This window comes from Neophocaena asiaeorientalis, unplaced genomic scaffold (genome assembly GCF_003031525.2).
Source record: "Neophocaena asiaeorientalis asiaeorientalis breed wild unplaced genomic scaffold, Neophocaena_asiaeorientalis_V1.1 scaffold119, whole genome shotgun sequence".
NCBI classification, from domain to species: Eukaryota; Metazoa; Chordata; class Mammalia; order Artiodactyla; family Phocoenidae; genus Neophocaena; species Neophocaena asiaeorientalis.
Window position 1 is genome coordinate 10,374,025 of NW_020175821.1, and position 26,230 is coordinate 10,400,254.

Sequence of the window (26,230 nt, forward strand, 5' to 3'; positions counted from 1 at the left end):
CACCTTATCCTACAGTCCATTAAGGCACTTATGGAAATTCTGGCCAGAAGACAAAGTCTCCACCAGGGTAGGACAAGGCTGCCTGATGTGTGTGCAGCTGGCTGCTTCCTCAGCCAGAGCTGCTTCTTGAGGTTCACTCCAGGCAGGGCTTTGTCCTTCAGGAGCTCTATGTCAGCTGCAGTATGTCCTTCCCTATCATGTGTACAAGGTCTCATCCTGAACTGAAATAATCTCTCTTTTTTTAACGGCTATTTTTAACTTGTCTTTGAACCACCAAAAAAGCCTGAAGTGCTGTGAATGCTTTACAGGCTTTATGTTACAGAAGACTCCCATCACTCAAAACCAACATTTCTGATTTATGCCCAGCTTTCCAAAGAAGGAGAAAATCTTCTCAAAGCAGGGATGAGAGTATTTTGAGTTTGTCAGTCTCCGTTCTCCTCTCTCTGGTTTTCCCCTTCTATGCTAAAAGTTAGGAGAGTGTTAAAAATAAAGCCAATGATGTCAAGGACTACCTTTCAGTCTTGAAGAGGGAGGTATCACGTTCCTTTGAGTACTGAAAAACTAGAAAGATTTGGCTAGTACTTGGGGTTAGTGACGAGAGCCAGAAAATGACTAGAGGATTTGGAACAAATGAAAAGATCTCCGAGTACAAGGACCAAGTCCTCCTGGGAGCTGACACTCTCTCTCCCCGGCACCCAGGTACTGGGCCACCGTGTGTTCCAAGCAGGCTACAGTAGGCATTCCCGTCAGGGAACTGAAGCCCAGGGGTCTCAAGGCCAAGGTCACGGTAGCTCCTAAGTGCAGGAGTGGATAAAGAAGACAGCAAAAGGGACAGAAATCTACCTGCCACAGATTTTCCCTCACTTCCAGAAAATAAAAATGTTCCAGAAAACAATGTGATTTGTGACTTTCAGTGTTTATTTCCTGCTGGGTCCAGCGGGAGTGAAAATAGCTTCAGACCTCCCAGGGCTACTGAGAACAGATGAGGTAAAGAATGGGGAACTTCTTTGAGGGCAGGGGCACCCTGCAGACTAAAGGGTCCAGGGCCATGCAGGAGCCCAGCCCCTGACATAGGGCCGCTCTCTGGTGGGCCCTCAGGGAGACCCAGGGCCTTACATACCATGTCCTTCTGGAGCTGAAGCCGCCTCTGAGTGCGCTTCTGGTTTTCCTTCACGCTGCTGTCCAGGTTTGCAAATTTTGAGGTTCCTTCCTAAGAAACAGAAGCACACACAGAGGAAAGTGATACAGGGGCAAGTGAAGGGGCACCTAGTTTCTGGGGCGGAACTTCTGCACAGCTATCTGGACGCCATGCAAAGTGAAGAGGCCTCCAGCAGGCTCTGGACTATTATGCAAACACTTGGCTGGCTAGTGGTTGAGCCATCTATTCTTGAGGGTGCCTGGTGGCCATGGCTTATCCCGTTTCCCCCCCTCTTTTGTAAGAAGAGCCCCTGATTTGGTTATAAAATCAATCATTAATACAAGGTAGGCAATTCCTGGAACTGGAGACAATTTTTACACATCCCAAATTTCACTTGAAGTAATCACACATCCTGGAAATGAAGACCTCTTCCTCTATAAATTTTATGATTTCTTGATCTTGGCCTGAAAGGCCTGTGCCAGCATTCTGTGAAAGAAAAGGGACTATTTCTGTGGTATTTCTTAGCTAAATGAAACTTTTTATACCGGAAGTTTTCTGAGGAAGTCCAGCACTGATCTATGAAAGCCAGACCTTCATACATTTTTCTCCCCTTTTTCTCACCCAGTCCATCCTCCCAACTTGCCTCTCAGGTTTGGAACTCCTACAAATCAATCTTTCCTCCTGGAGCCTGAGAACAGATGGCTACGCTTTCTCTCCTCCCATCTGTTGCGACAACAAACTCTTCTACATAATGACTAATCTCCAGTTTTGCTGACTGAACATAAAGTGTTTTTGGTTTTGTGGTTTGGGGGGTCTTGTTAAGTTCTCATTTTCCAGGAACTGCATGAATGGGAGGCAAATTTCACAATTCAGTAGTGCATAATTGCATTGTTTTTCCGTTAGTCAGTTCTCCCTGGGTTTATTATATGACCACAGCATGTGACTTTTCACTACTGTACGACTACGAGGGAATCTTTTCCAGTGACTTAGCCTTTCCAATGACAGTGTGACATCAGTATCTTTTATCATTCACCAGCCTTTACCCAGGTCCAGGTACATCACTGGGGACAGAACCCATAGTGACTCATTACCTATTTTCAGTCTCCCTATTACAAATGATAATAAGAAGAGGTATCGTTTAATGATTCCCTGCTTACAGTTTTTCCTGGGGATGAATGAAAGTGTCCTGAAATGTGCCACTTCCTGTGCTGGCTGGTTGAGTCCTCCCAAACTATTGATAATTTTTTTTTTTGAATTTTATTTTTTTATACAGCAGGTTCTTATTAGTTACCTATTTTATACATATTAGTGTATACATGTCAATCCCAATCTCCCAATTCATCACACCACCACCACACCCCCACCACCAGCTTTCCCCCCTTGGTGTCCATACATTTGTTCTCTAAGTCTGTGTCTCTATTTCTGCTTTGTAAATAAGATCATCGATACCATTTTTCTAGACTCCACATGTATGCATTAATATACAATATTTGTTTTTCTCTTTCTGACTTACTTCACTCTGTATGACAGACTCTAGGTCCATCCACCTCACTACAAATAACTCAATTTTGTTTCTTTTTATGGCTGAGTAATATTCCATTGCATATACGTGCCACATCTTCTTTATCCATTCATCTGTTGATTTGTAGGTTGGTTCCATGTCCTGGCTATTGTAAATAGTGCTGTGATGAACACTGGGGTGCATGGGTCCTTTTGAATTATGGTCTTCTCTGGGTATATGCCCAGTAGTGGGATTGCTGGGTCATACGGTAATGCTACTTTTAGTTTTTTAAGGAACCTCCATACTGTTCTCCATAGAACATCCTTGCCTTGTTCCTGATCTTAGAGGAAATGCTTTCAGTTCTTCACCACTGAGAATGATGTTTGCTGTGGATTTGTCGTATATGGCCTTTATTATGTTGAGGTACGTACCCTCTATGCCCACTTTTCTGGAGAGTTCTTATCATAAATGGGTGTTGAATTTTGTCAAAAGCTTTTCCTGCAACTATTGAGATGATCATATGATTTTTATTCTTCAGCTTGTTAGTATGGTGTATCACATTGATTGATTTGCATATAGTGAAGAATCCTTGCATCCCTCGGATAAATCCCACTTGATCATAGTATATGATCCTTTTAATGTGTTGTTGGATTCTGTTTGCTAGGGCTTTTGCATCTATATTTGTCAGTGATATTGGTCTCTAATTTTCTTTTTTCGTAGGATCTTTGTCTGGTTTTGGTATCATGATGATGGTGGCCTCGTAGAATGAGTTTGGGAGTGTTCCTTCCTCTGCAAATTTTTGGAAGAGCTTGAGAAGGATGGGTGTTAGCTCTTCTGTAAATGTTTGATAGAATTCACCTGTGAAGCCATCTGGTCCTGGGCTTTTGTTTGTTGGGAGATTTTTATACTTCCTTTTTTGTTTTTTGCAGTACACGGGCCTCTCACTGTTGTGGCCTCTCCTGTTATGGAGCACAGGCTCCTGACACGCTGGCTCAGCGGCCATGGCTCACAGGCTTAGCCACTCCGTGGCATGTGGGATCTTCCTGGACCGGGCCACAGACCTGTGTCCCCTGCATTGGCGGGCGGACTCTCAACCACTGCACCACCAGGGAAGCCCTGTTGGGAGATTTTTAATCACAGTTTTGATTTCATTACCTGTGATTGGTCTGTTCATATTTTCTATTTCTTCCTGGCTCAGTATTGGAAGGTTATATCTTTCTAAGAATTTGTCCATTTCTTCCAGGTTGTCCATTTTATTGACACAGAGTTGCTTGCAGTAGTATCTTAGGATGCTTTGTATTTCTGTGGTATCCATTGTAACTTCTCCTTTTTCATTTATAATTTTATTGATTTGAGTCCTCTCCCTCTTTTTCTTGATGAGTCCAGCTAATGGTTTATCAATTTTGTTTATCTTCTCAAAGAACCAGCTTTTAGTTTTATTGATCTTTGCCATTGTGTTATTTCTATTTCAGTTATTTCTGCTCCGATCTTTATGATTTCTTTCCTTCTACTAACTTTGTGTTTTGTTTGTTCTTCTTTCTCTAGGTCCTTCAGGTGTAAGGTTAGATTGTTTATTTGAGATTTTTCTTGTTTCTTGAGGTAGGATTGTATTGCTATAAATTTCCCTCTTAGAACTGCTTTTGCTGCATCCCACAGGTTTTGGATCATCGTGTATTCATTGTCATTTGTCTCTAGGTATTTTCTAATTTCCTCTTTGACTTCTTCAGTGATCTCTTGATTATTTAGTAATATACTGTTTAGCCTCCAGGTGTTTGTGTTTTTTACGTCTTTTTCCCTGTAATTTATTTCTAATCTCATAGCGCTGTGGTTGGAAAAAGATGCTTGATATGATTTCAATTTTCTTAAATTTACTGAATCTTGATTTGTGACCCAAGATGTGATCTATCCTGGAGAATGTTCTGTGTGCACTTGAGAAGAAGGTGTAGTATGCTGTTTTTGGATGGAATGTCCTATAAATATCAATTAAGTCTATCTGACCTATTGTGTCATTAAAATCTTGTTTTTCCTTATTAATTTTCTGTGTGGATGATCTGTCCATTGGTGTGAGGTGTTCAAGTCCCCCACTATTATTGTGTTACTATTGTTTTTCCCTTTTATAGCTGTTAGCATTTGCCTTATGTATTGAGGTGCTCCTATGTGGGGTGCATATATATTTATAATTGTTATATCTTCTTCTTGGATTGATCCCTTGATCATTATGCAGTGTCCTTCCTTGTCTCTTGTAATATTCTTTATTTTAAAGTCTATCTTATCTGATATGAGTATTGCTACTCCAGCTTTCTTTTGATTTCCATTTGCATGGGATATCTTTTTCCATCCCCTCACTTTCAGTCTGTATGTGTCCCTAGGTCTGAAGTGGGTCTCTTATAGACAGCATATACATGGGTCTTGTTTTTGTATCCATTCAGCCAGTCTATGTCTTTTCGTTGGAGCATTTAATCCATTTATATTTAAGGTAGTTATCGATATGTGTTTTCCTGTTGCCATTTTCTTAATTGTTTTGGGTTTGTTATTGTAGGTCTTTTCCTTGTCTTGTGTTTCCTGCCTAGAGAAGTTCCTTTAGCATTTGTTGTAAAGCTGGTTTGGTGGTGCTGAATTCTCTTAGCTTTTGCTTGTCTGTAAAGGTTTTAATTTCTCCATCGAATCTGAATGAGATCCTTGCCTGGTAGAGTAACCTTGGTTGTAGTTTCTGCTCTTTCATCACTTTAAATATATTATGCCACTCCCTTCTGGCTTGTAGAGTTTCTGCTGAGAAATCAGCTGTTAACCTTATGGGAGTTCCCTTGTATGTTATTTGTTGTTTTTCCCTTGTTGCTTTTAATAGTTTTTCTTTGTGTTTAATTTTTGTCAATTTGATTACTATGTGTCTTGGCATGATTCTCCTTGGGTTTATCCTGCCTGAGACTCTCTGTGCTTCCTGGACTTGGATGGCTATTTCCTTTCCCATGTTAAGGAATTTTCAACTATAATCTCTTCAAATATTTTCTCGGGTCCTCTCTCTCTCTTCTCCTTCTGGGACCCCTATAATGCGAATGTTGGTGTGTTTAATGTTGTCCCAGAGGTCTCTTAGGCCATCTTCATTTCTTTTCATTCTTTTTTCTTTATCCTGTTCCGCAGCAGTGAATTCCATCATTCTGTCTTCCAGGTCACTTATCCATTCTTCTGCCTCAGTTATTCTGCTATTGATTCCTTCTAGTGTGTTTTTCATTTCAGTTATTGTATTGTTCATCTCTGTTTGTTTGTTCTTTAATTCTTCTAGGTGTTTGCTCTTTAATTCTTCTAGGTCTTTGTTAAACATTTCTTGCATCTTCTCAATCTTTGCCTCCATTATTTTTCCAAGGTCCTGGATCATCTTCACTGTCATTATTCTGAATTCTTTTTCTGGAAGGTTGCCTATCTCCACTTCATTTAGTTGTTTTTCTGGGGTTTTATCTTGTTCCTTCATCTGGTACATAGTTCTCTGCCTTTTCATTTTGTCTATCTCTCTGAGAAAGTAGTTTTTGTTCCATAGGCTGCAGGACTGTAGTTCTTCTTGCTTCTGCTGCCTGCCTTCTGGTGGATGAGGCTATCTAAGAGGAAACTCTTGAGAATTTCCTTAGAGTGAGAAATCAATTCTTTCTGACTTGAATGCAATGTCCACCTCTTTCCAGGGAGTAGGTTATTCTGGTTCCCTTTCAGTTTCTCAATCACTGACAGACATTTAATGTATGGACATTATTGCAGGTATACCTAAAATTATCAAGAAGGATTTCTGAAAAGTTAAGAGGCTCCTGAGAATCACAGAAGTAGGATCCTAAAAAAGCACTTAGGAAAACCTCCTCATTGGGAGGACAAAGATCTGGGATGAGGAGCTGGAAGGTTTGCTGATTTCATGACTTCATGAGAGCTAGATTCCACTCCTGGATAGATAACTAAAAAAAGACTGACTAGTAGTGCCAGCTCTTCCAGGTGAGGTGTCAACTGAAATCCCCTATGTGCCACATCCAACCATGTTTTGGATGTGGAAGTGTTTTCCTTCCTTGGCCCTAAATCCTTTGCCCTGCAAGGTCTCACAACACCAATCCCTTGAAACTTCTTGAGACTCTTCACAGGATTTGTGACTGCATCGCTCTGGGTCCCTCCTCTGGCCTCCTTTTGCTGCCTGTGTTCACTCTCTCTTAATGACTCTTCTTTCTGACAAAGTCATCTTGTTTTTCACTCTACTCAGGTAATTGGAAATACTATCCAGTCCTGTGACCTCAGTCATCACCCATGTTTGGATGAATTCCAAATCTTGCCCTCCATTAACCTTCCACTCTCCTCTTGTCTCCTCTCCTCTCTGTCCTTCTTTCTCTCCCTCTAGTGCAAACTTCTCACCTGAGTCTCGCTTTCTCTCTATCTCCATCTGTGGCAAAGGACAGCTGCCCTCATCCATCCTGTTCCTGGGCCTCAGAGGGGCCTCTTCTACTTGGGTGCTACACAGACATTTGGATCCCTCTCCATACATGTTGATTAAATGACAGCTCAGCAGTTAATGGTAATTATGTGAATAGGCCTTCCCAGCCCTACGGTCTTCTACCCCAGCTCTGACTTCAATGTGCTTGGAGCTTCACTAAACAGACATGTCCACCAGAGCCTGGGCCTTTCTAGCATTTGTTTCTAGCAATGTAACCCAGAAGAGTTCTCACCAAGAATCCCAAGAAACAAGAAGATTTGGTGAGATTCTGCCTTCCTGTTGGTTTGAAATGTGCAGACTCCATAGATAACCTGCTTGGAATGATCCAAGTTTCGGAAATCATAAGACAGTAACAGGTTTAAGATAATCTCCGAGTAAAATAAAAACATTTGTCTCCAACAATTAAAAGGAAAACCACAGATTTTTGCTAATTCTGATGTTGCCTCAGCCGTAGTATTATAGAGGTAGCACCTTACATCTGTCCAGAAGCAGAAGAGAAGATAGGTCATTCACGACTAGGATTACCCAACCACAAATCAGTTTAAGTCCAGGAGTGGCATATTAAAAACAGAGACCAGCCATGGTTCTTCTGAAAACCAAAGTACCTTCATTTCGTTACAACTGTGCTGAGAATTCATATCCAGAATTATATACTTAGTATGAAGAATAATAAACAAAGATGACTGGAAAGGGACCCACAGAGACGTATGACCTGCCCAAAACATTCCACTATCATTAACGATAATGTGCAGACCACATGAATTCATAGCCAAGTTTTTCATCTTTGGAATTCCAGCCACGTATAAGAAATTTAACCTAGAGCACCGAGGTAAACTTCTACATTTCAGAAAGTTTTATGGGACCTTTAATGTCTAGATATAGCTCTGCTTCTAAGGTTTCAGCCAGAAGACGGCCACCAGGCAATGAGCTGCACAGTATTCGATTTATCTGCTTCGGAAGGATGACTCAGAGCTATTGGGATTTGAATGTGTGGCTCCAATTAGTCCAGCTTTGTATTACTGACAGGGAGACCACTAAGCCATCTCCTTCCAGCCAGATGAGTTTCCATTTAAAGTCTGCAAATCCAAGGGGATGTGAAGCAGGGAGTAACACGACCTCAGCAAGCCAAGCATTGTTTAGTGTGCAGTTCATCAGGTGAGCCTAATCCAAAGTCAGACAGCAGACACCCTGCCCTGCTCACATCATCTATGCCAGGAAGGGCTAAGAGTGGGCAAGTTGTTAAAGTCCTGTGAATTAGGAGGTCCATCAATGGATGTCAGTTTCTGAACACTTGCTACATGCCCAATGTGTTAGGCATTAGAGACATAACAGTGAAAAAGGCCCTGCCTGCAAGAGGCTTACAGGCCAGCAGGGAGACAGGTGAAATGCACAAGCGATTCCAATGGAGCATATGATAAGTGTTAGGACAGAGGAATGACGGGCTTCTGGAGGACATGGGAAGGGGCCTAATCAGACCTGAGGGTGTCAAGGAAGGATTCAAGCAGAAATTTAGTCCTCACTGAGACATGAAGGAAGAGAAGCAGGACTTAGGAGGAGAACAGTCAAGAAGACCGTAACAGATGCTCTTACAGGAACGACTAACCTAACAGTTATCAACTGATACCTTTTCTAAGTAACCCCATCCCCACTTGACTCTCATTCCTACTCCAAGTGTCTACTGTAAGCTTACATGTATCACTTATACTTTCTTCATTTTCATTTGTTATGCATACTTTGGTTTCACATGTAGATAGCTTGCGAAATACTAAAAAAAAATTGACATTTGCACATGGCTTTCAAATATTTCCTTAGTCAATCTTCAAAACAATTCCATGAGATCAGTAGACTAAATAGTACTATTATCATCTCCAATTCACAGAAAAGGAGACTAAGGACAAGGGTCCTCTGTTCTAACTGCCCAGTTCAGGGCTTCCTCCTATGGTAGCACATATCATAGTTTTTTTGTCTTTATTTTTGGTTTGGGGTTTTTTTTTCATAATTGCCCACTTCGCCTCCCCCATGAGACTGCAGTCTCCTTAAGATTGGAGGCTGCCTTCAGAACGGCTGTACCTCCCTCACCCAGCACACAGTGAATGCCCAATCAGGATTAACTGAATTACCAACTTATTTTCCTTCTCCATGAAGTTTCACATGACATACCCTGCCTCCTACTCCCAAGTGGTCAGAAGAAACAGTTTTATGCCTAAGTGATGAAAGCACTGGCTTTACAGTCTCACCAGGCTGGACTCACATTCTAGCTCCACCACCTACCAGATGTGTGGGACTTCGGGTTTGTTCCTTACCTCTCTGAGGCTTGGCTAGCTGCAAAATAAGGAGGATAAAATCTACTTTATAGAGAGGCCATGAAGATAATATCTGGTCTATGTCCCCCTCTGACGATTGCTCACAACCTATCTTTGTACCTTTCTTTGACTACTCGTTCTTGTTTAGTGTCTATATCCACCCACCAGCAGGTAAGTTCCTGAAAACAGGGTCTGTGTTCTTCTTCATACTCCCAGAGGCCGGTCAAATGCTTTACAAATATCAGATGTTTAACAAACATCTAGAGAAAGAAAATGAACCGAGCTGTAGCTTTACCTAGCGTGCCGTTCAGAAGCCAGCACTCATCTGGTGTTCGATAAATACTGCTGACGGACTGGCTGTGCAATCTCGTGCAAATAAAGGATGTAGAATTGCAGGCTTTGCCCCTGTCCTTCTAGAAGCTGTTTTGCTGAGAAGGAGATTCCATGCTCTCTCACCCACCTCACTGCCAGCACTCAGTGTTTCCAGGGCAGCTTGTTGAGGAGCTACAGGCAGCAATGCAAATTTCACAATCTGGTTGCGTCGCAGTGAAGCTGAGGAGCTGGACTTTGAATTTTCTCAGCCTCAGGCTTCTTCGATTTGGCATAAAAACCAAAAGTCCTGCCTTCCAGTCCCTGTAGCCTCTCTCAAGGGACTGCAGGCATCCAAGGAGCCCTCAAGCTACCCTTCCGTTGAACGGATGCCAGAGCGGTCAGCACAGTACAACCCAGCGCCCTCACCTTCATCAGTAGCTCCCGGCTGGTCAGGTGGTTATTATGGTCTGAGAAGATGTCCGAAAGTTCTTCAAACATCAGCATTCGGTCCCTACAAAGGAATGAAGAAAACATTAAGAAATGAAGATTAGTAAAAGTCCCACACCTTGGGCCCAGGTGCCCTCAGTACCTCTGGCTACAGAGGGGAGGGCTACATGAGCACAGACAAAGCCAATGACCTTTCTCATGCAGGGTGGCTTTTTTTTTTTTTTTTTTTTTAACAGGTAGACATGATCACCTGTGTGAAGAGAGGGATATTTTCTAAACATGCATGTTATAATCATAAAAAAAGATCGTTAAACTGGGGTATTAAGTTGTCTAATTGGGACATGTTCTCTTCGGCAAGTTAAAAAAAATTCTCTCTTAGCAACACACCCACAGCCCTACAGGACCTGAGAACTCTTCTTGGCCAGTCCCCTCGTTTGAGAGATGAAGATGCCAGGGTTGGGGATTTGTCTGAGCTTCCACTACTAACTGCTGAGAGCTGCAGTACAGAACCCAAATTTCCTGAACCTCTTAGAGTCAGAGTAGATGGTGGAACCAGAACGGGCTCTGGAGTCAGAAGGGATGGGTTCCAATCCCAACTCGGCCACTCACTCCCTAAGTGATCTTAGACAAGTTGCTCAACTTTCCTGAGCTTCAGTTTTCTTATCTGCACTACGGAAACAGTGACAGCCCCCTCGCAGGATGGCTGTGAAGGTCACCACGATCACACATGTGAAGCACCTACTCCTCCCTTGCCCCTCCCTGGTACACTACGTCTCCATGGGCCTCACACTTTTCTCTACACCCCTCCAGGGTTACTGAGAGGATGATCTGAAGGCAAAGAATTAACAGAGGCAATGTCATTCTATATGCAACACTTTCATTATTGTGCGAAAGCCATTACTAAGAACTTACGTGTCTTACAATGAGTATAGTATTACTCTTAGAATTAAGAAAATCATTAAAGCTATTTATATTTTGGAAAAACTCATTAAGAACTTAATTGCACGTGGGCCTAAATAAACAGAAAGAAATAGATGTCTTCTCTGTCCACTGAAAGTTATTAACATAAAGGGTCATCAGGAAAGCAATAACTGAATAAAATCTCTTAACCCTGTTCCTTGAAGTTAGCAATAGAAACTATACAGAGCTGATATGCAAGTGGCTTCTCTCGGGAACTGTGATACTTCTCCAGCAGCCCTGCTAAAATATGAACCCACCAACCAATGAAGACACAAACCAGACACCCATGTTGTAAAGAATAGGGCTTTGGGGTTTGTTTTGTGGTGTTTCTTAAATACAAAAGCCAGCTGGTATTTGTAATGAGGTGGATAGACCTAGAGTCTGTCATACAGAGTGAAAGCTGGAAGAATGGACCTTCTCATATGGTAACCAAAGAGATGAAGAAACAAGTCCACTAATTTTTTTACTTGTGTTTTAGCCTCAGATTTGCTATGGTAGAAATCTTTGCCTGGCTAAGTGACTTTCTATAGTGTTCTACTTATCAACCACCAAGGAAAGAAAGGATTACCTTTCAGTGCCACCAGAGAAGGGTGCAGTGGGGCAAGTCTTCGTTTTAGCCCCTGACTGTCCCGTTGTTGCTGATACCACAGCTGAGGAGCAGTGATGAGAGGAAGGAGTGGGGCTGGGGTGCTGAGGATGGGGATGCTGTACGCATCTGATTTTCCCATCATATTTCGCCAGGGCCTAACATCTAAATGATTTTATATGATCCTTATCTTTCCTAGGACTCCTGTGCAGAGGAAAATCAATTAACTAATCTCTCACACAGAGTCACCTTCTTCATTCAAACTAATGAAGAGGAGAAAGAACCCAAGAAAAGAGTGGTAATCGAGAAAACTGCACTGGACTTTGAAAAGCCTATCTGCCACGTTTTCTCCGGAGAGATAACAGAACACGAGCTCTGGAGTCCAAGTGGCTGAGGCGTCTGCAGATCTATAACACCAGGCAATAAGATCACCTGCTTCAAAACCCATCAAACAATTATATAATAAATAACATGACTTCCCCTAAGCAGCCTTTCCTCTGAGAGAGAATGTGAGCTTACCAGTAGGTTGAACACTCTGGCACCCCTTTTTCAGCACAAATCTACGAAACTCCGGTTTACCAATCTGGATCTCTGTTGAGTTTGGGTAGTGTCAGTCCCTTCAGGCTTACGCAGCTCTGAGTGAGTTGATGAAATTGAGTACCTAGACCTTCCACTCTAAGGACAGAGCCCACCAAATGCACAAGGCAGGCCTGCCTGGGGAGCAAGCTGGCCTGGCTCCCGACTGGAACTGACAGTGCCTCACACGGCACAGACTGCACTACACACAGTATAGACTGTGCTGCATACAATATAGGTTATAAACAGTTCACGCATCCTCCCCTGTTATGGCCTGACTTCTTGATTAGTGCAAACCGAGAGAGACTTTGTTGATAGTAGCTGACCTAGTTTGTAGTCACGACACATGCCCCAGCATCTAAATCTGTACTCGTGGGGGACCAGAACTGCCTCCTCACTCACTCTTCCCTCCTTTGCAAAAAGCCCTCTGGTCTAGAGTTCAGTGAAGCTCTGGACATGGGGGCGAGAGCGACAGTGAAACAGTAAGGAAGGACACAATTGTTCATTGTTCCAAAGGTTATGGCAAGAAATGTGAAGAAAAACACAATACAGGATGTGGGCAGTTAATCACTTTTAGTCAGGTACCTAGGAAGGAATACTTAGAGGTTTTTAATATCATTAAGATAGCTTTTAATAGGCGGAAGCAGAAACAAACTAAGTGGATTCTCGTTGAATAGCAAGAACTAATGTCCTATCTGCACACACTATCCCTCACAGCTTGGAACAGCTTAGGGCTTTGGAATGTGGCTGAAAAATAACCAGAACTAATGGCAAATTGCTGTAACTTCATCACTCCACAACCTTATCCCTCAAAGCCCAGATAATATGCACATCCTTAAAATCATCCCCAAAGCCAATCATCTTGGCTTTGGCACCCTTTGAGAATGAGTTTGATTTCTGCAGCAGCCCTGCCTCAAAACTCATTCATGATGATGTGTAAAACACACCCTGCCTGGAACACACAGAGGCTTTCAAAGATGTTTCTCTAGTTATATAATATGAGCTTTGAAAATGAGGACCCACACCATTTATGCAGCAACGAATCAGCCCAGCCAAAGAAAGCAGAGCAGAACACTTGGGAACTTACTTTGGCACCGCGGCCCAAGTCTTTTTTAACCGATAGATGGAATTGGACTGCAGTGCCGAAACGATGGCCCTCAAGGAGGAGAAATTCTTCAGGATTCTACATTCCTGTAGGGAGAGTGATTAAAACATACAAGGCATTTAAATATCAATAAAACAGTGAGTTGGTGGTTTCCTGTTTTAGAGGTAGCACAGCTGCCATGAACTCTTACCACTAAATAGGCGGCTGTATAAATATTGAACATCAAAAAGTGGCTCCTTTGCTCCCACCCCAGTCACTGAAACACTTTACAGATTTTGGCCCTGAACGCTTGTTTTTCTCCCTTTAATGTATTTTCTGTGTTGTTGTTACAGTTTTATAGTTTCCAGCTTTCCCAGTAAAAACACGAGTGGAGGTGAGTCTACAGAGCTTTGCTAGAGAAAGCAAACTTTCTTCTGAAGAAAGCATACATATGCCCTAAAAATACACATGAAAGATGACTGTATCCTTCAGACCCACAAAGTGAACCGGGCAGCAGCTGCTTCGAGGTCAGATGCTATCAAACATCTCATGACCAACCCTTGTCCAGAGAGGGGTATATAACTTGGCAATAAAAACTCACCACAAGTTGAACTTTGGCTTTTATGTTCTTAGCCAAGAGGGAATATTTTTATACACATCCATTCGGTTTCAAATGGGCTTGTGCCGCAATCATAAACATTCAGAAACACCTTGGTACTTACAATGGTTCCAAAATAACTTGGGCTTTTAAAATAAAATTCCCTTTGGCAGCGTTTTCAAACAAAATAGAAAGAGAACAGGAAACATTCTGGATGTCATTTTCTGGGGAAGGAGAAAGACTGCCTGATCCTGAAACTTCAGCTACCATTCAGAGTCTGTAGCATCAGCAGGCAGCGACCCTGAAGTCAAAGTCCTGCTGAACGAATGGCAGGGGACAGCGAAACAGTCAGGGAGAGGGTCCCATTTGCGGCCAGAATGGGGAAGGTGGCAGCCTCGAGAGAGTGGACAGTGCCTTATGCCCAAGGAGATGCTCCGTGTGCAGGCGTATGGGGGAGTGTACTACATCCACCGTTGACTATCGAGTGCACTGTGTGAGCATGGGCTGGGCTTCGTGCAGAACATCTGGGGCAAGAGGACCCAGGGTGGTTGGGCATAAATGCACGTCGCTTGAAAGATCACTTCATGAAGTCACGCGAGTCCTGACTGTGAAGGAAAAGTGGCATTCTCTGACTTGGCGCCCCCAAATCTGGCTACTTAACATTACTACGCCAAACAAACCCCACAACATTTTCTTAGAGTAAATGCCAAAGTTCTTTACAAAAGTCATGCCCACGCTTTTTAAACGCCTCAATGCTTTCCCTTTATTTAAAAAGAAAGAGAGAGAAAGCTAAGGAGAGAGAGAAAGCTCCCACTCTGAATTACAGTCAGTCTGGAAACCAAGCCCATGACAGCATGGTTCAACGAAGGTTCAGAATCCAAAAGTTATGTTCTAAAAATCAGGAAACTTGCAATAAATAAAGGGACTCAGGCCCAGATATTTCATGCAAATTGTGATAAACATATGGAACACATTATTCAGAAAGAGGCTTAAGCTAAGGGTTTAAAGGAGTACAAGGGGCATCTGGCCCCATTTCTAGAAAAGGAATGATCTTTGAGGAGAGGTGATACAAAAGTAAAAATGTAGCAGTAAGGCCAGTCCAAGAAAATACAGTCACGTTAGGTCAGAAATATTTACTGCATGTAAAATTATCATTTTTTCAAACATCCTCTCAATAGAAAATGACTGATTAATGCAGGAAAAGTAAAATAAATCTTGGCTGGAAACCACCTGTGAGTCTTGTTATTTTATTAAGTTACCTACACAATTTCAAGGGACACAGCATGCTCCACACTGGGAAACTGCATCACCAAGAGTTAAGGACCCTTGGCTTTTAAGCACGTGCTATGGGATTTGGAATATATCTCAAATTATACAACTTGTATTTCTTATTATCACATAAACACACGATTGATATTTATATGGGCCAAAGTCATTGTTTGAGTCACCCTGTCACATATACAGATGCTACACGCTTGCTACAGATTTTCTAAGCAGTTGAACAGATTAAAAGTAGATAGACTATTTTCTTTTGAGACATGTAGATGACTATAAATGATATGGCGTTTGTGGCCAAAAAATACTTTTTCTTATCAGTCTAAGAAGACAGAGAAATTCCATGCTCTATCAGAACTTCTTCTGTAGCTCTTACTTGTTGATAAATAACCTCAATTCAGAATAGGAGAAGTCAAAGTTGCATAAGATATTTTTTTGTTTTTTTCCATATAGTATTTTTCCATGTACTAAAAAGTCTGTGGTATCAGACCACCTACAGACTCAAAATAAAGCAAATTCTCTGGCACAGTTATGGCTTTGCTATTTAATCAAAGACCACAAAAGAGAATGTGAAAAAAAAAAAGAGCAAAAATGTGTAAGTTTAAGCCTTATGCCCACAGATAGGGGCTTAATGAGAAAAATATATAATGGGGTAGAAAACAAAATGTGTTTTGGTTAGGGTTGACCCACATAGCCCAGAACAGAGTATATTTACATAATAATTATTTGTCAAAATTGTTGTTAACTACATAGCTCTTGCTGATGTAATTTCTTCTTTTGAGAAAAAAAAAATCTTCCCAAATCTTCAAATACCCAAAATCCTATCAATTATTCAAAGCTAAATTCAAATGTCATCCTACCCATGAAACCTTCCTGGATCACCCCAGTCAGAAGTGATTTCTTGCTCCTCCACTTTTACAGCACTTATGTCATACGGCCCTACTCCTCTTCAGCCCAGGCTGATAATTCCAGTATACCTTAGCTTCCTCGTTTGACTATAGGCTCCTGTAGGATCAAATTAATTGTGTTTAGCTTATCTATGTCCGCAAAGGACATAAAATTGTAGCTCTGAAGCATTTAGGGGCTCATGAAATATGTGGTGACTGACTGAATACTGTTCACCTTTCCTCACTCATGAAATAAGATGCTGATAAATGAAGGTCAAGGTCATATGGCATGGAAGGAGTTGATCCCATAGACTGGACTGACACCCAGGAGAATGTAATTCAGGCCTAGGAATAGACTCTGCCCCTCCAACTTCAGATATAAAGCCCTCAGGAAAGCCCTTGATTAATGTGAAATCTGTATATTTCAGTCTTTTAGAAAAGAGATTCGAGATCCTAAGAAGGTATTGGCTCTTCAAGTCTGCAGAAAACAGAATGCTCCCAGGTACTGGAAGGGTGCGAGATAATCCTTTTGCATTGTCAGAGCAGTCCATTTGAGACTGAGGCCACCGTTGATATTTACTGGACACGGCACAGAACCAACACTCAGGCTGTGAAAAAGCAGACATTCCACTGCACCCGGAAGGGGCCCATGAGCAGAAAGAAGTGAGCAAGGGACGAATTTTTTTAAAGAGGAAAAATAAATAAACTCCCACGTTAAGAAAGGCAACTTTTTTCTTACCTTGGAAGGACAACAAAAACTATACTAAAATAGTATAAAACTCTACTAAAAACTACACTAAAAATAAATGGTTCTGAAAAACCTAGGGGCAGGACAGGAATAAAGACACAGACGTAGAGAATGGACTTGAGGACACAGGGAGGGGGAAGGGTAAGCTGGGACTAAAGGAGAGAGTGGCATGGACATATATACACTACCAAATGTAAAATAGATAGCTAGTGGGAAGCAGCCTCATAGCACAGGGAGATCAACTCTAGCACAGGGAGATCAGCTCGGTGCTTTGTGACCACCTAGAGGGGTGGGATAGGGAGGGTGGGAGGGAGATGCAAGAGGGAGGGGATATGGGGCCATATGTATACGTATAGCTGATCCACTTTGTTATAAAGCAGAAACTAACAAACCATTGTAAAGCAATTATATTCCAATAAAGATGTTTAAAAAAAACAAAACCCATGGGCCCTCACATATGGTCTTTTGACTGCTTTTCAACCAAATGGAAACATCAGAGTGATGGCAGCATAATCTCCCATATCTACTAAACCCAAAGAATATTTTTAAAAAGACAATTACATGAGCAATGTTAATCCACTTCTCGATGATTTTGGCTCTCTGCTGAGTTTTGAGTTCTTTGCCCCCCAGAATGGTGCTGACAACGCATTTGGTGAGGGTATTAAACTGAGAGATGGTAGCACGGATCGTAGGAGCCAAGTGTTTGTTTTCCTTCTTGTCCCTTCGAGACCAAATGCAGCCCAGGCAGTGGTGAGGCACTACTTTCTTGAATAGTTGCTAGAAAAAAAGAGGAATTGACTTTAAGGACAACACACACATTTCATATGGCAAAGCATGTCATCTGTAAGTTGGTACTTTGTGAATGGACAAATAACCCTTTCCTACTTGATTTGCCTCATGGTGTTCATTTCAATAGAAAAAAAGTAAATAATTAATACATTAACTGATCAGAAAAGCCCACGTGTTCCCTTCTAAATCTGCTCAACTGAACAAATGGAACACGATGACCAAAAGAAAATTTAAATGTCCAAAAGCATTTTGACTTTTCTGTCTTGGAAGGAAAGCCAGGTAAAAATCTGTACTACTAATCTAAAAGAAGTGGTTAAGATTATTTTGACCTCAAAATCATATCCATGGTACGTCCTGGACACTCATGATCATGAACTGTGTATAATGCATATGAACGACCACCTGAAAAGTGATCCACAGAAGTACAGTACTTGTGACACTCATCAAGGTCACTATTCTATTTCCCATTATTTAAAATGAAGAAACTAAGAAACATACAAAAGGAAAAACTATTCAACATCACACAGTAAAAGGAAGAGGGATTTAAAGCCTGGTTTCCAGGTCTTTGCCTAAAAGTCATAGCCAATGAAGTCTTCCACCTTTCTCTTCTGCTATCAGTGTGTGAAACAACAACAAATTTGTTGAACAAATCTGATTCTCATTTGTACAACAATTTCAATACAAGACGTGCAAGGGCTTGTGTAAAACAGAGAACATCAGGATTTACTTTATATAGACTATCTGATTTACTTCTGAGAATCTATTTGCATGTTAACTAGATGGAAACTCTATGCTGCTTCCTCTAAAGTGCTAAGTGTGGAAGAGCTAAAAACCATTGTGATCACTGATAACAGCCCTTTTTTCTTTAACCAGCTAGCACTGAGCTATGAAACGTGGCTGATGAAACCAAATATGTACAGCTAACAAAAATATCCAAACTTCAAAAGACCAGGAAGCACATGTGGAAATGAGCTGCCAGATATAGTCACATGTGGATTCAGTGAATTTATTTTATCCTAACTTATACTTTGACCCCTTTACAATCCTCCAAATAAACAGTTTGGATCTTGAAATATTCATGAGTCTAAAGGGAGAGAAATACCCATGGAACAGGATAGATTTTTGTTTCCCTAGAATTAGAATTCTTATTTCCCTCTGGGTATTGAGTGCCAAGTAAAAAGCACCTTCTCCCAGAATTGTAAGAAGAGCTTAGGCCTGAATTATTCAGATGATAGATTCAAATCACATCTTCACTCTGCATTTACAGGCACAGCCTCTCTCAGGGATTTGGAAAGACTTAAATCATGTGACCCGGGGCCACCAGTACTGTCACTCCCCACATTCTAAGTAGAAGCACATCAGAGGCACAAAGAGAAGACGTACTGCATCCATGTAGGTCAGCTGCTCAGCCACGAGATCTTCTGAGAAGCACGTGAACTCTGCAGACCCGCCACCCTCCAGTTCCTCTTCCTCTTCCAGGCTGAAGGAGATGGTGCTGGGAAACCCATCTGTTCACAGGTGGAAAAAAATTAGTAATTTGGTGCTGCTGTATACAACCTTGTTTACAGAGTCCAACTGGACTTTTTTAATTTAGGAAGAAAAGAGCTGCTCCTTTAGAAAACCCACAGGGAGAGAACAGCAAGGACAATAAACCTGAGTGAAATGGAGGTTTTCCCAGTCTCTGCTTGTTCCTAGCTGCGTTATTAAGTTCAGAGGCCTCATGTTGTCACCTGGACAAACACTGGTTCCTTGGTCAAGGACAGAGCCAGGTTAGGCAAAGTCTAGAGAAACAAAGCTGGGCTACATTCAGGGGGTCACCCTCATTTGGGGGCTCCCTCAAACCCTCTGATCAGCTCAAACACTGATCCAACTACTTCCTAAACCCCAACTATGCAGTTCTTAATTACTGGGCCATTTATAATCAGAAGCCTGGAAGGAATGGACATGAAGGCAGGCCAGGCTCTGGGGAGTAGAACAGGCCATTCTGGTGTCAGAAATATTGATGAAGTCCTCAGAGTTCTCAAGAAGTACTTAGAATCCTCAAAATGTTAGGATTAGCTTTCAACTTCCACCTAAAATTAAGTATGCATGAGACTACTACAAGCAACTCTATGCCAATGAAATGGACAATCTGGAAGAAATGGACAAATTCTTAGAAAGGTATAACCTTCCAAGACTGAACAAGGAAGAGATAGAAAACATGAACAGACCAATCACAAGTAATGAAATTGAAACTGTGATTAAAAATCTTCCAACAAACAAAAGCCCAGATGATGGGGATGTGTGTGATGAATTGGGAGATTGGGATTGACATGTATACACTGATGTGCATAAAATGGATGACTAATAAGAAAAAAAAAGTATGCATGAAGCAGTAGGATAGCCTTAAGCTAAATTCACCTGAGCCTTATTAGAGATAAGATCATCGATTAGCAAATTAATCGGATACAGACTGAAGAAGTAGGAAAAAATAAATTTTTTCTACCTAGGGCTCCAAATCAAAAGCATAAGTGCTCAGCACATGGAACAGGACCTCCAGTCTCCATTGTGAAAGACTGTGGACCTGGAAGACGTTTACCTTGGGTCCCTAGCCTCTCTTCCGGGGAAACCTTCCCCAATTCCTGGGTTGTTCCCCAACCTCATCCCCTTTCACACTCCTTGCTCTTCTGCCTGTCAAATCCATTCTCAAGAAGAAAAATCTAGCTGCATTCAGTTATATCTTAGCAGACATTTAAATCAGGGCGTTACTACTCCCCCAGAATGTTTACATTGTAAGCCTTTGCAGAATAAAAGACTTTTAGGCATCTTGGATCAAGTTGGGGTGGCCGTTTCTTAGTTTCCGAGGGGAAAAGGGGCGCTGAGTGGACCCTACATCACCTCCCCTGTCAGAGCACCACGTGGGTATCTGCCAACTTTGGTGACAGGTATGTGATTTAAGACTGGCCGCCTCACCCTGGAGTTGAAGGTACTGATGTGAACGGGGTTGGTTACAACCAGGTAAGGAAGGAGGGGATCTCTGCCTGCCTCTGGAGTCTGAGACACAAACAAGCATGAGCTAAAGAAAGCTAAAACCCCATGATTTCACCACTTTTCCTCCACACAATTCTGGTCCTCTCTCACTGGGTGGAGGAATAAGATATTTGAAATCCCAAAGGTTCAGAATGGGCCTCTCAACCCTCTTGCTAACCACTGTGCATAAATCCGTCCCAGTCGCTCTGAAATGCAGAGGCTGGCCCACTTCAGCCAAGGAGTATATGTGCTAAGGCTTGATCTCATTCACCCAACACTCCATAGCAGCCTGATATGTGCCTTGGATCAACTCTGCTGTATCTGAAGATTACATGGTCCTTTCTCTCCAGGGTCTAGTCCATGCTTTCACTGTTTCTGCTTTTGATTCTTTTCCAGTGGTAAGTAGGTAAAAACTTGAAGCAAGATTTCACTTTTGGAAAACATGTAGGAGAGCTTGTTTGCTTTTGCCGGCATGAAACTGGGTAAAAAAAGCACATGGGAACCAAGCTCCTAAAACTCTTTTTCGGTAATGATTCCTGTACTTAATAAACAGAGAGTTTAGAGAGTTCTTGATTAAAAATTTCCAAACACAGAAAAAATTCATTTCTGGGATTGCCTAAAAACTTTACCAAATTCAGGCCATCTCGTTCTCCCCTGCCTCAGCCTGCCAAATGAGCTGGCCTTCCAGTCCCGGTTGGAAACAATGAACCACTGGTCCCACCGGTTCCCCAATTAGGCCGGAAGCCAGGGGCAGCTCCCGTGGGGACAGCTGGGCTCTAATGGTGTATCCACTCCAGCACAAAGACAGGAGGGGAGGCCCTGAAGGGAGTTGAGGTCCGGCAGCTGGAGGAGTGCCCCTGGTATTCAAACATTCCCGGCAAATGAAGTCATCGGAGATACGAGGACTTGGCAGTCAGCTTTTAATGATGCAATTGCATTTTCCCCTCTCTGGTCCCCCACACGTAAAAAATTCAACAGGTTCTGTTTGGAATTTAAGGTTATTTTCTTTGGCACTGATGCAGCTTCCCTTATCAGTGTTGAGGAACCATTTCCTTTCCCTCACTGAGGAAATCAGGCGTCACTTCAGGGAAGTGCCTGTCAGAAGCTCCAAGTGGGTCAGCTGCCATGGCAACCATCCCCCAGCAGCCAGTGAGGGGATAAAACGTCACACTGAAAGACCGCCCTAGCCTCTTTCTGACTTTCTTCAAAGCCTGATGGTTCCAAGCCGCCCGTGGCCTGCAGTGGTGGCCCTTCCTCTGTCCTTGAAAATAGGCAGTCAATTCCTCAGATAGGAAAAAACAGCCACAGAAATTTCCTCTGGATGAGGCCATCAGAGATGCGAAATGATGGTAATCTGCCCCAGTAGGGGACAGATTACAGGGATGCTTTCCGGCTGAAGGAGAAACATCTTTTCTGAGCTTTTCAAGCTTTTGTGAGGACAGGAGCAGAACTGGATTTAATTCCTCGCCTGCTGAATGGGGGTGGTGGTTTGTGATGCGTTTTCATTTGCTAGAAGGAGGAATCAATTAGGCAGATAATGAAGAGCAAATTCAAGTTCAGCAGGGTGTGTGATGACAAGGAAAGGTAAAAGACCATCAAGGAGATCGTCCTCTTTATGGTATTAAAGGAAACCCTGAGAAATCATTTCACCTCTGAGCCACTGTTTCCTCACGTAGAAAATGAGGGAGTTGGACTAGGTGATGTTGAATATCCCCTTCTCTGCTCTAAAATGCTATATAGGTCCTGTAATTAGTACTTCAATAACCTTGAGAATTTTACCACAGCCCCCAATCCCCCAGCAGCCTGTCCTGCAGGAAACCAAGGCCTCCTATTCAACAAGTACAGGGAGAACATTTCCTCACTGTGGAGGTTTGCAGGATCAGAATCTAGCTTCTTCCCTGGAATCAAACAAGTACTCACTGTCAGTTTCTACTTCTTGCTTGTGAAACTGCTCAAGAAGATTCTGTGCTCTTCTCTCTGGGTCAGAGCCTGGCATCATCTGCTTGAGATAATCCAGCAGTTTCTGTAAGCAAGGGAAGTGAGGGGGCTCTCGGAAGTCCTCTGCGCACTGGTCAAGCCAGGCCCTCAGGATGGAGGCGATTGCACTGAGAAAGAGAAAACAGAAAGTCACTGCACTCAACTGGCTCTGGAGACGCAAAACCAGCCCTGGACACCAGAGCCTGTCCCAGCCATGCCTCAGGAAACCTTGGGCAAGTGATCAACGGATAGTTCCCTAGAAGTTCCCAGCAATGTCAGTGAAGTTAAAGCATCTGAAAACAGCCTGACTACCTTTTATTATTTTAAGTGGTGGTTGGGGAGCTGGGGAAAGACTGGTAAGTTAAAAAAAAAAACCAACAAAAACAGGACCATAAACTTTGGAAAAACCCACATAGGGCAAAAAAAAGACACGGAAGAGAAGATTTAGTGAGTCCTGAAGCAACTTCAAAGTAACCTGTATACAACAAGATTATGTGTTTCCAATTCTGGATTCACTCAAGTCAGAGACCACAAAATCTACTGTGATAACATTTTAGGAAATAACAGACAGTGGGCCAGAACTTTGATAGACGGAAGGGCCTAGGTTTAGGAAAGATAATGTGTAAATTTAATTTTACAAAGATCACCAGGGTTTCAGCATAGCACCAAAAACGTCCTCACAAAATTATCCTTTCACTTTTCAAATTACCAGAGGACAATGTGTTTCCAGTGGGAGAATCAGTATGAGTAGAAAGTTAGGTTTTGAAAAGTAAAGGAGAAAAACTTGATAAGCAAAGCCATTCATTGAGAGGGCGACTTCTTCTGATGGCTCAGCTGAGTCCACCTTGGGTGAAACAAGGACCAGGGCACAAAAAGAGACCGGGTCATCATGGGAGCACATTTCCCTCCTTTCATGTTACTAATAACACAGGCTTGTTCTCTTTAAGGTAGGTGCAGCCCCTCACTCAATGGAAGAGACAAACAGCTGACAAAAAGGACAACTTTTAATGTGATTGTCCTGCGCTTCATATTCAAAGAAGCCTTTACAGCCACTCCTGAGTCGGGCACTTGCTAGGCTGTGTCCCATGCACATGGTACTTTGCCTCACTAATGACCAGCCAGCCCCAGGAACAAGGTGCACCCATTGACGATGGCCGGAGAAGATGACAGGGACTCTAAATTAATCCAAGCATGTTTTATTGACAGAGCTGGGACACTTTGTTTTAGCGAAAGACCTAATTAAAATTTTTCAGCTGAAAAAAAAATGTCTAGCAGATTTTAAAATTACCATCTGATTAGACTTCAAACAAATTGTTCGCTTAGTTAACGAACTGTAAAGAAACGAGAAGATATAATGATCCGTATATATGAAACTGCCGCCTGGACTTTCATAGGTGTGTCTAAACTTCACAGGTCTCAAGTGCATAGCAGAGAGCTAGACTGTGATCAAGGCAGAAATGCAGCTAAAGCCAATCTAATGCTGAACTTTTGGAACTGACGTACAAACACAGAAGGGAAAGAAATTAACTGTTTTCACTGCTGTGGAGATCACTGTTTCACCAATATGGACATGAAGACATTGGGAACGATAATATTCACATAGCTACAGCAGAAGTAGATGACATAAAACCACTAATTAAGGTTGGCATGTAAAACCATAGAAATCATTCAGTATTTTCTAAATCTTCAGTGCAGATTCAAAAAAGAAACAAAAGTTTCATTCCCTCACAGAAAGCTAGAAGAAATTAATCTGGGCTCTGGGATTAACTGAAAGAACGAGCAAAATGAAATTAATGAACTTCTAGTCAGTGAACCTTCAATATTCGGGTCACTTGTCACATCATGTTATTTATGAATGTTTATGGCCCCCCAAATTCATATGGTGAAGCCCTAACTCCCCCTGAAATGATGGACTTCAATTATTTTGAGAGCCCACACATGGCACTCATTATTTCTCCTTTCTTCACCAAAACCAAATATCATGAATTGAAGAAGATAATGATGAGGCGGCATCCTACTATTTCGTTTTTATAAGGAAGATGATTTTTCTGTGAATAATTTCCCTTCTTTGCTGACGAGCATTGAGACCAGAACTGGGGTAGGCACATAGGTGGGGTGATAGCACAGAACTCAGGAAAACCTGACGTTTGCATACATTATGGTGACTCTTACAGAACGGTTTTGCACTTCTCAAAAGAAGGGTGATTTAATTTAATTAGTACTATCACTCACTTAATATTTTTTAATATTTCAATGAGGGAATACTCTTTCGATGACAGTGATTAAAAGACAGATATGGAGGGATGATAATTCACATCACTAAATTAAAAATCTAAAAGAGCATCCAACCAACAATGAGACCAGCAACTCAATGACCCTGATAACACCTCAAAAGTTCATAACCTAAAAGAAACCCAGGTAGAAATCCAAAATTATAGTGAAAGACAGATGTTAAAACATATCAATATGTCATTTACTCATTTACCCCCCATAATTGCTAGTTTTAAAATTACAAAACAATTTATTGAAAAAAGTAAATATCACAAATACACAAATATCTATAAATTAAAACAACAAAATATCTACCCCCCTTCATTCTAATCTTATTACCATGACCTTGTGTGAACAGTTTGGAGTATATCCTTCTAGACTTTTCTATGGATATGTTTACATATTTAAGTAGATGTCATATGTATAAACCATGGATTTTTTTCCCCCCATAAATAGTATGTCATAGACACCTCTCCATCCACGCCAGGACCTCTAGCTCTCACTGTTTCTCAGGGTTACATAGTATCCACTGCATGCACACACCATAATTAATATAGGTATCCTACTAGTGCACAGGTAGTTAAGTTATTGTTAGGTTCTCACACTTACAACTACAAAATGAATATCCTTGTTTACATCTCTGTGTACTTGTATATTTCTATGGGGCACGTTGTATAGGACTTCCTTCCATGGAAAGCTGCAGCCTTGGAAGGTCCAGGGGAATTCTGAAGGGGGACCTTAATCCATACTGGATTCACCTTTAGGTGCACATTTTGTCCTCCTCAGACTGGTATTTTCTACTAGCGTTGTTAATCTATTCATTTTACTCTTTGTGACAGTGCCCTTCCCACAGCTTAGCGCCAAGAAGGCTTTGAAAAGTCACTACAAACCCAGACATTGAATTAAAAAGCATTTTCAGACAAAAGAGAAATGAAGGCAGAGGAGGAAGAATAAAGAGAAGGAGGAAAAGACATATACAGACAGCACAATACAACACGAGGCAGACCCCTGCCCTCTTATTAGCAGAGTTTTATCAGCATCCCAGGGAGGCAGGCTTTCTGGAATGGCCTGGACGTGTGCCCAAAGCTCAGAGCAGCTTTATGTTTGCCAGTCCTGGGAAGAAACTTTCTGTTCTTGATAGGCTAAGAAGCAGATAAAACGTGAAACTTTTGAAATTTCAGAAGGGAAAGCAACATCACAAAATCATGACACAGACAACAGGATTACTGGCCAGTGACTTTTCCATCTTACCTTTCCTGGCTCCACTCCTAAGATCTAAGGTACATCCTAACCAGAACTGGTTAGTTGGAAGG

General features: G+C 42.0%; 1 protein-coding gene across 3 annotated transcripts in view; it reads right to left on the reverse strand.

The window, feature by feature from the left end:
* RGL1 (ral guanine nucleotide dissociation stimulator like 1) overlaps positions 1–26,230 on the reverse strand; it is a 271,255-nt gene that overhangs the window by 25,804 nt on the left and 219,221 nt on the right. For all 3 annotated transcript variants that reach the window (XM_024732469.1, XM_024732467.1, XM_024732468.1), the window contains 6 exons: positions 22,590–22,774; positions 19,044–19,168; positions 17,433–17,648; positions 13,367–13,470; positions 10,137–10,221; positions 1,121–1,210 (listed from right to left, as the gene is read on the reverse strand). In XM_024732469.1, coding sequence (XP_024588237.1) covers positions 1,121–1,210; positions 10,137–10,221; positions 13,367–13,470; positions 17,433–17,648; positions 19,044–19,168; positions 22,590–22,774 — 805 coding nt within the window. The remainder of the gene's footprint in view (positions 1–1,120; positions 1,211–10,136; positions 10,222–13,366; positions 13,471–17,432; positions 17,649–19,043; positions 19,169–22,589; positions 22,775–26,230) is intronic.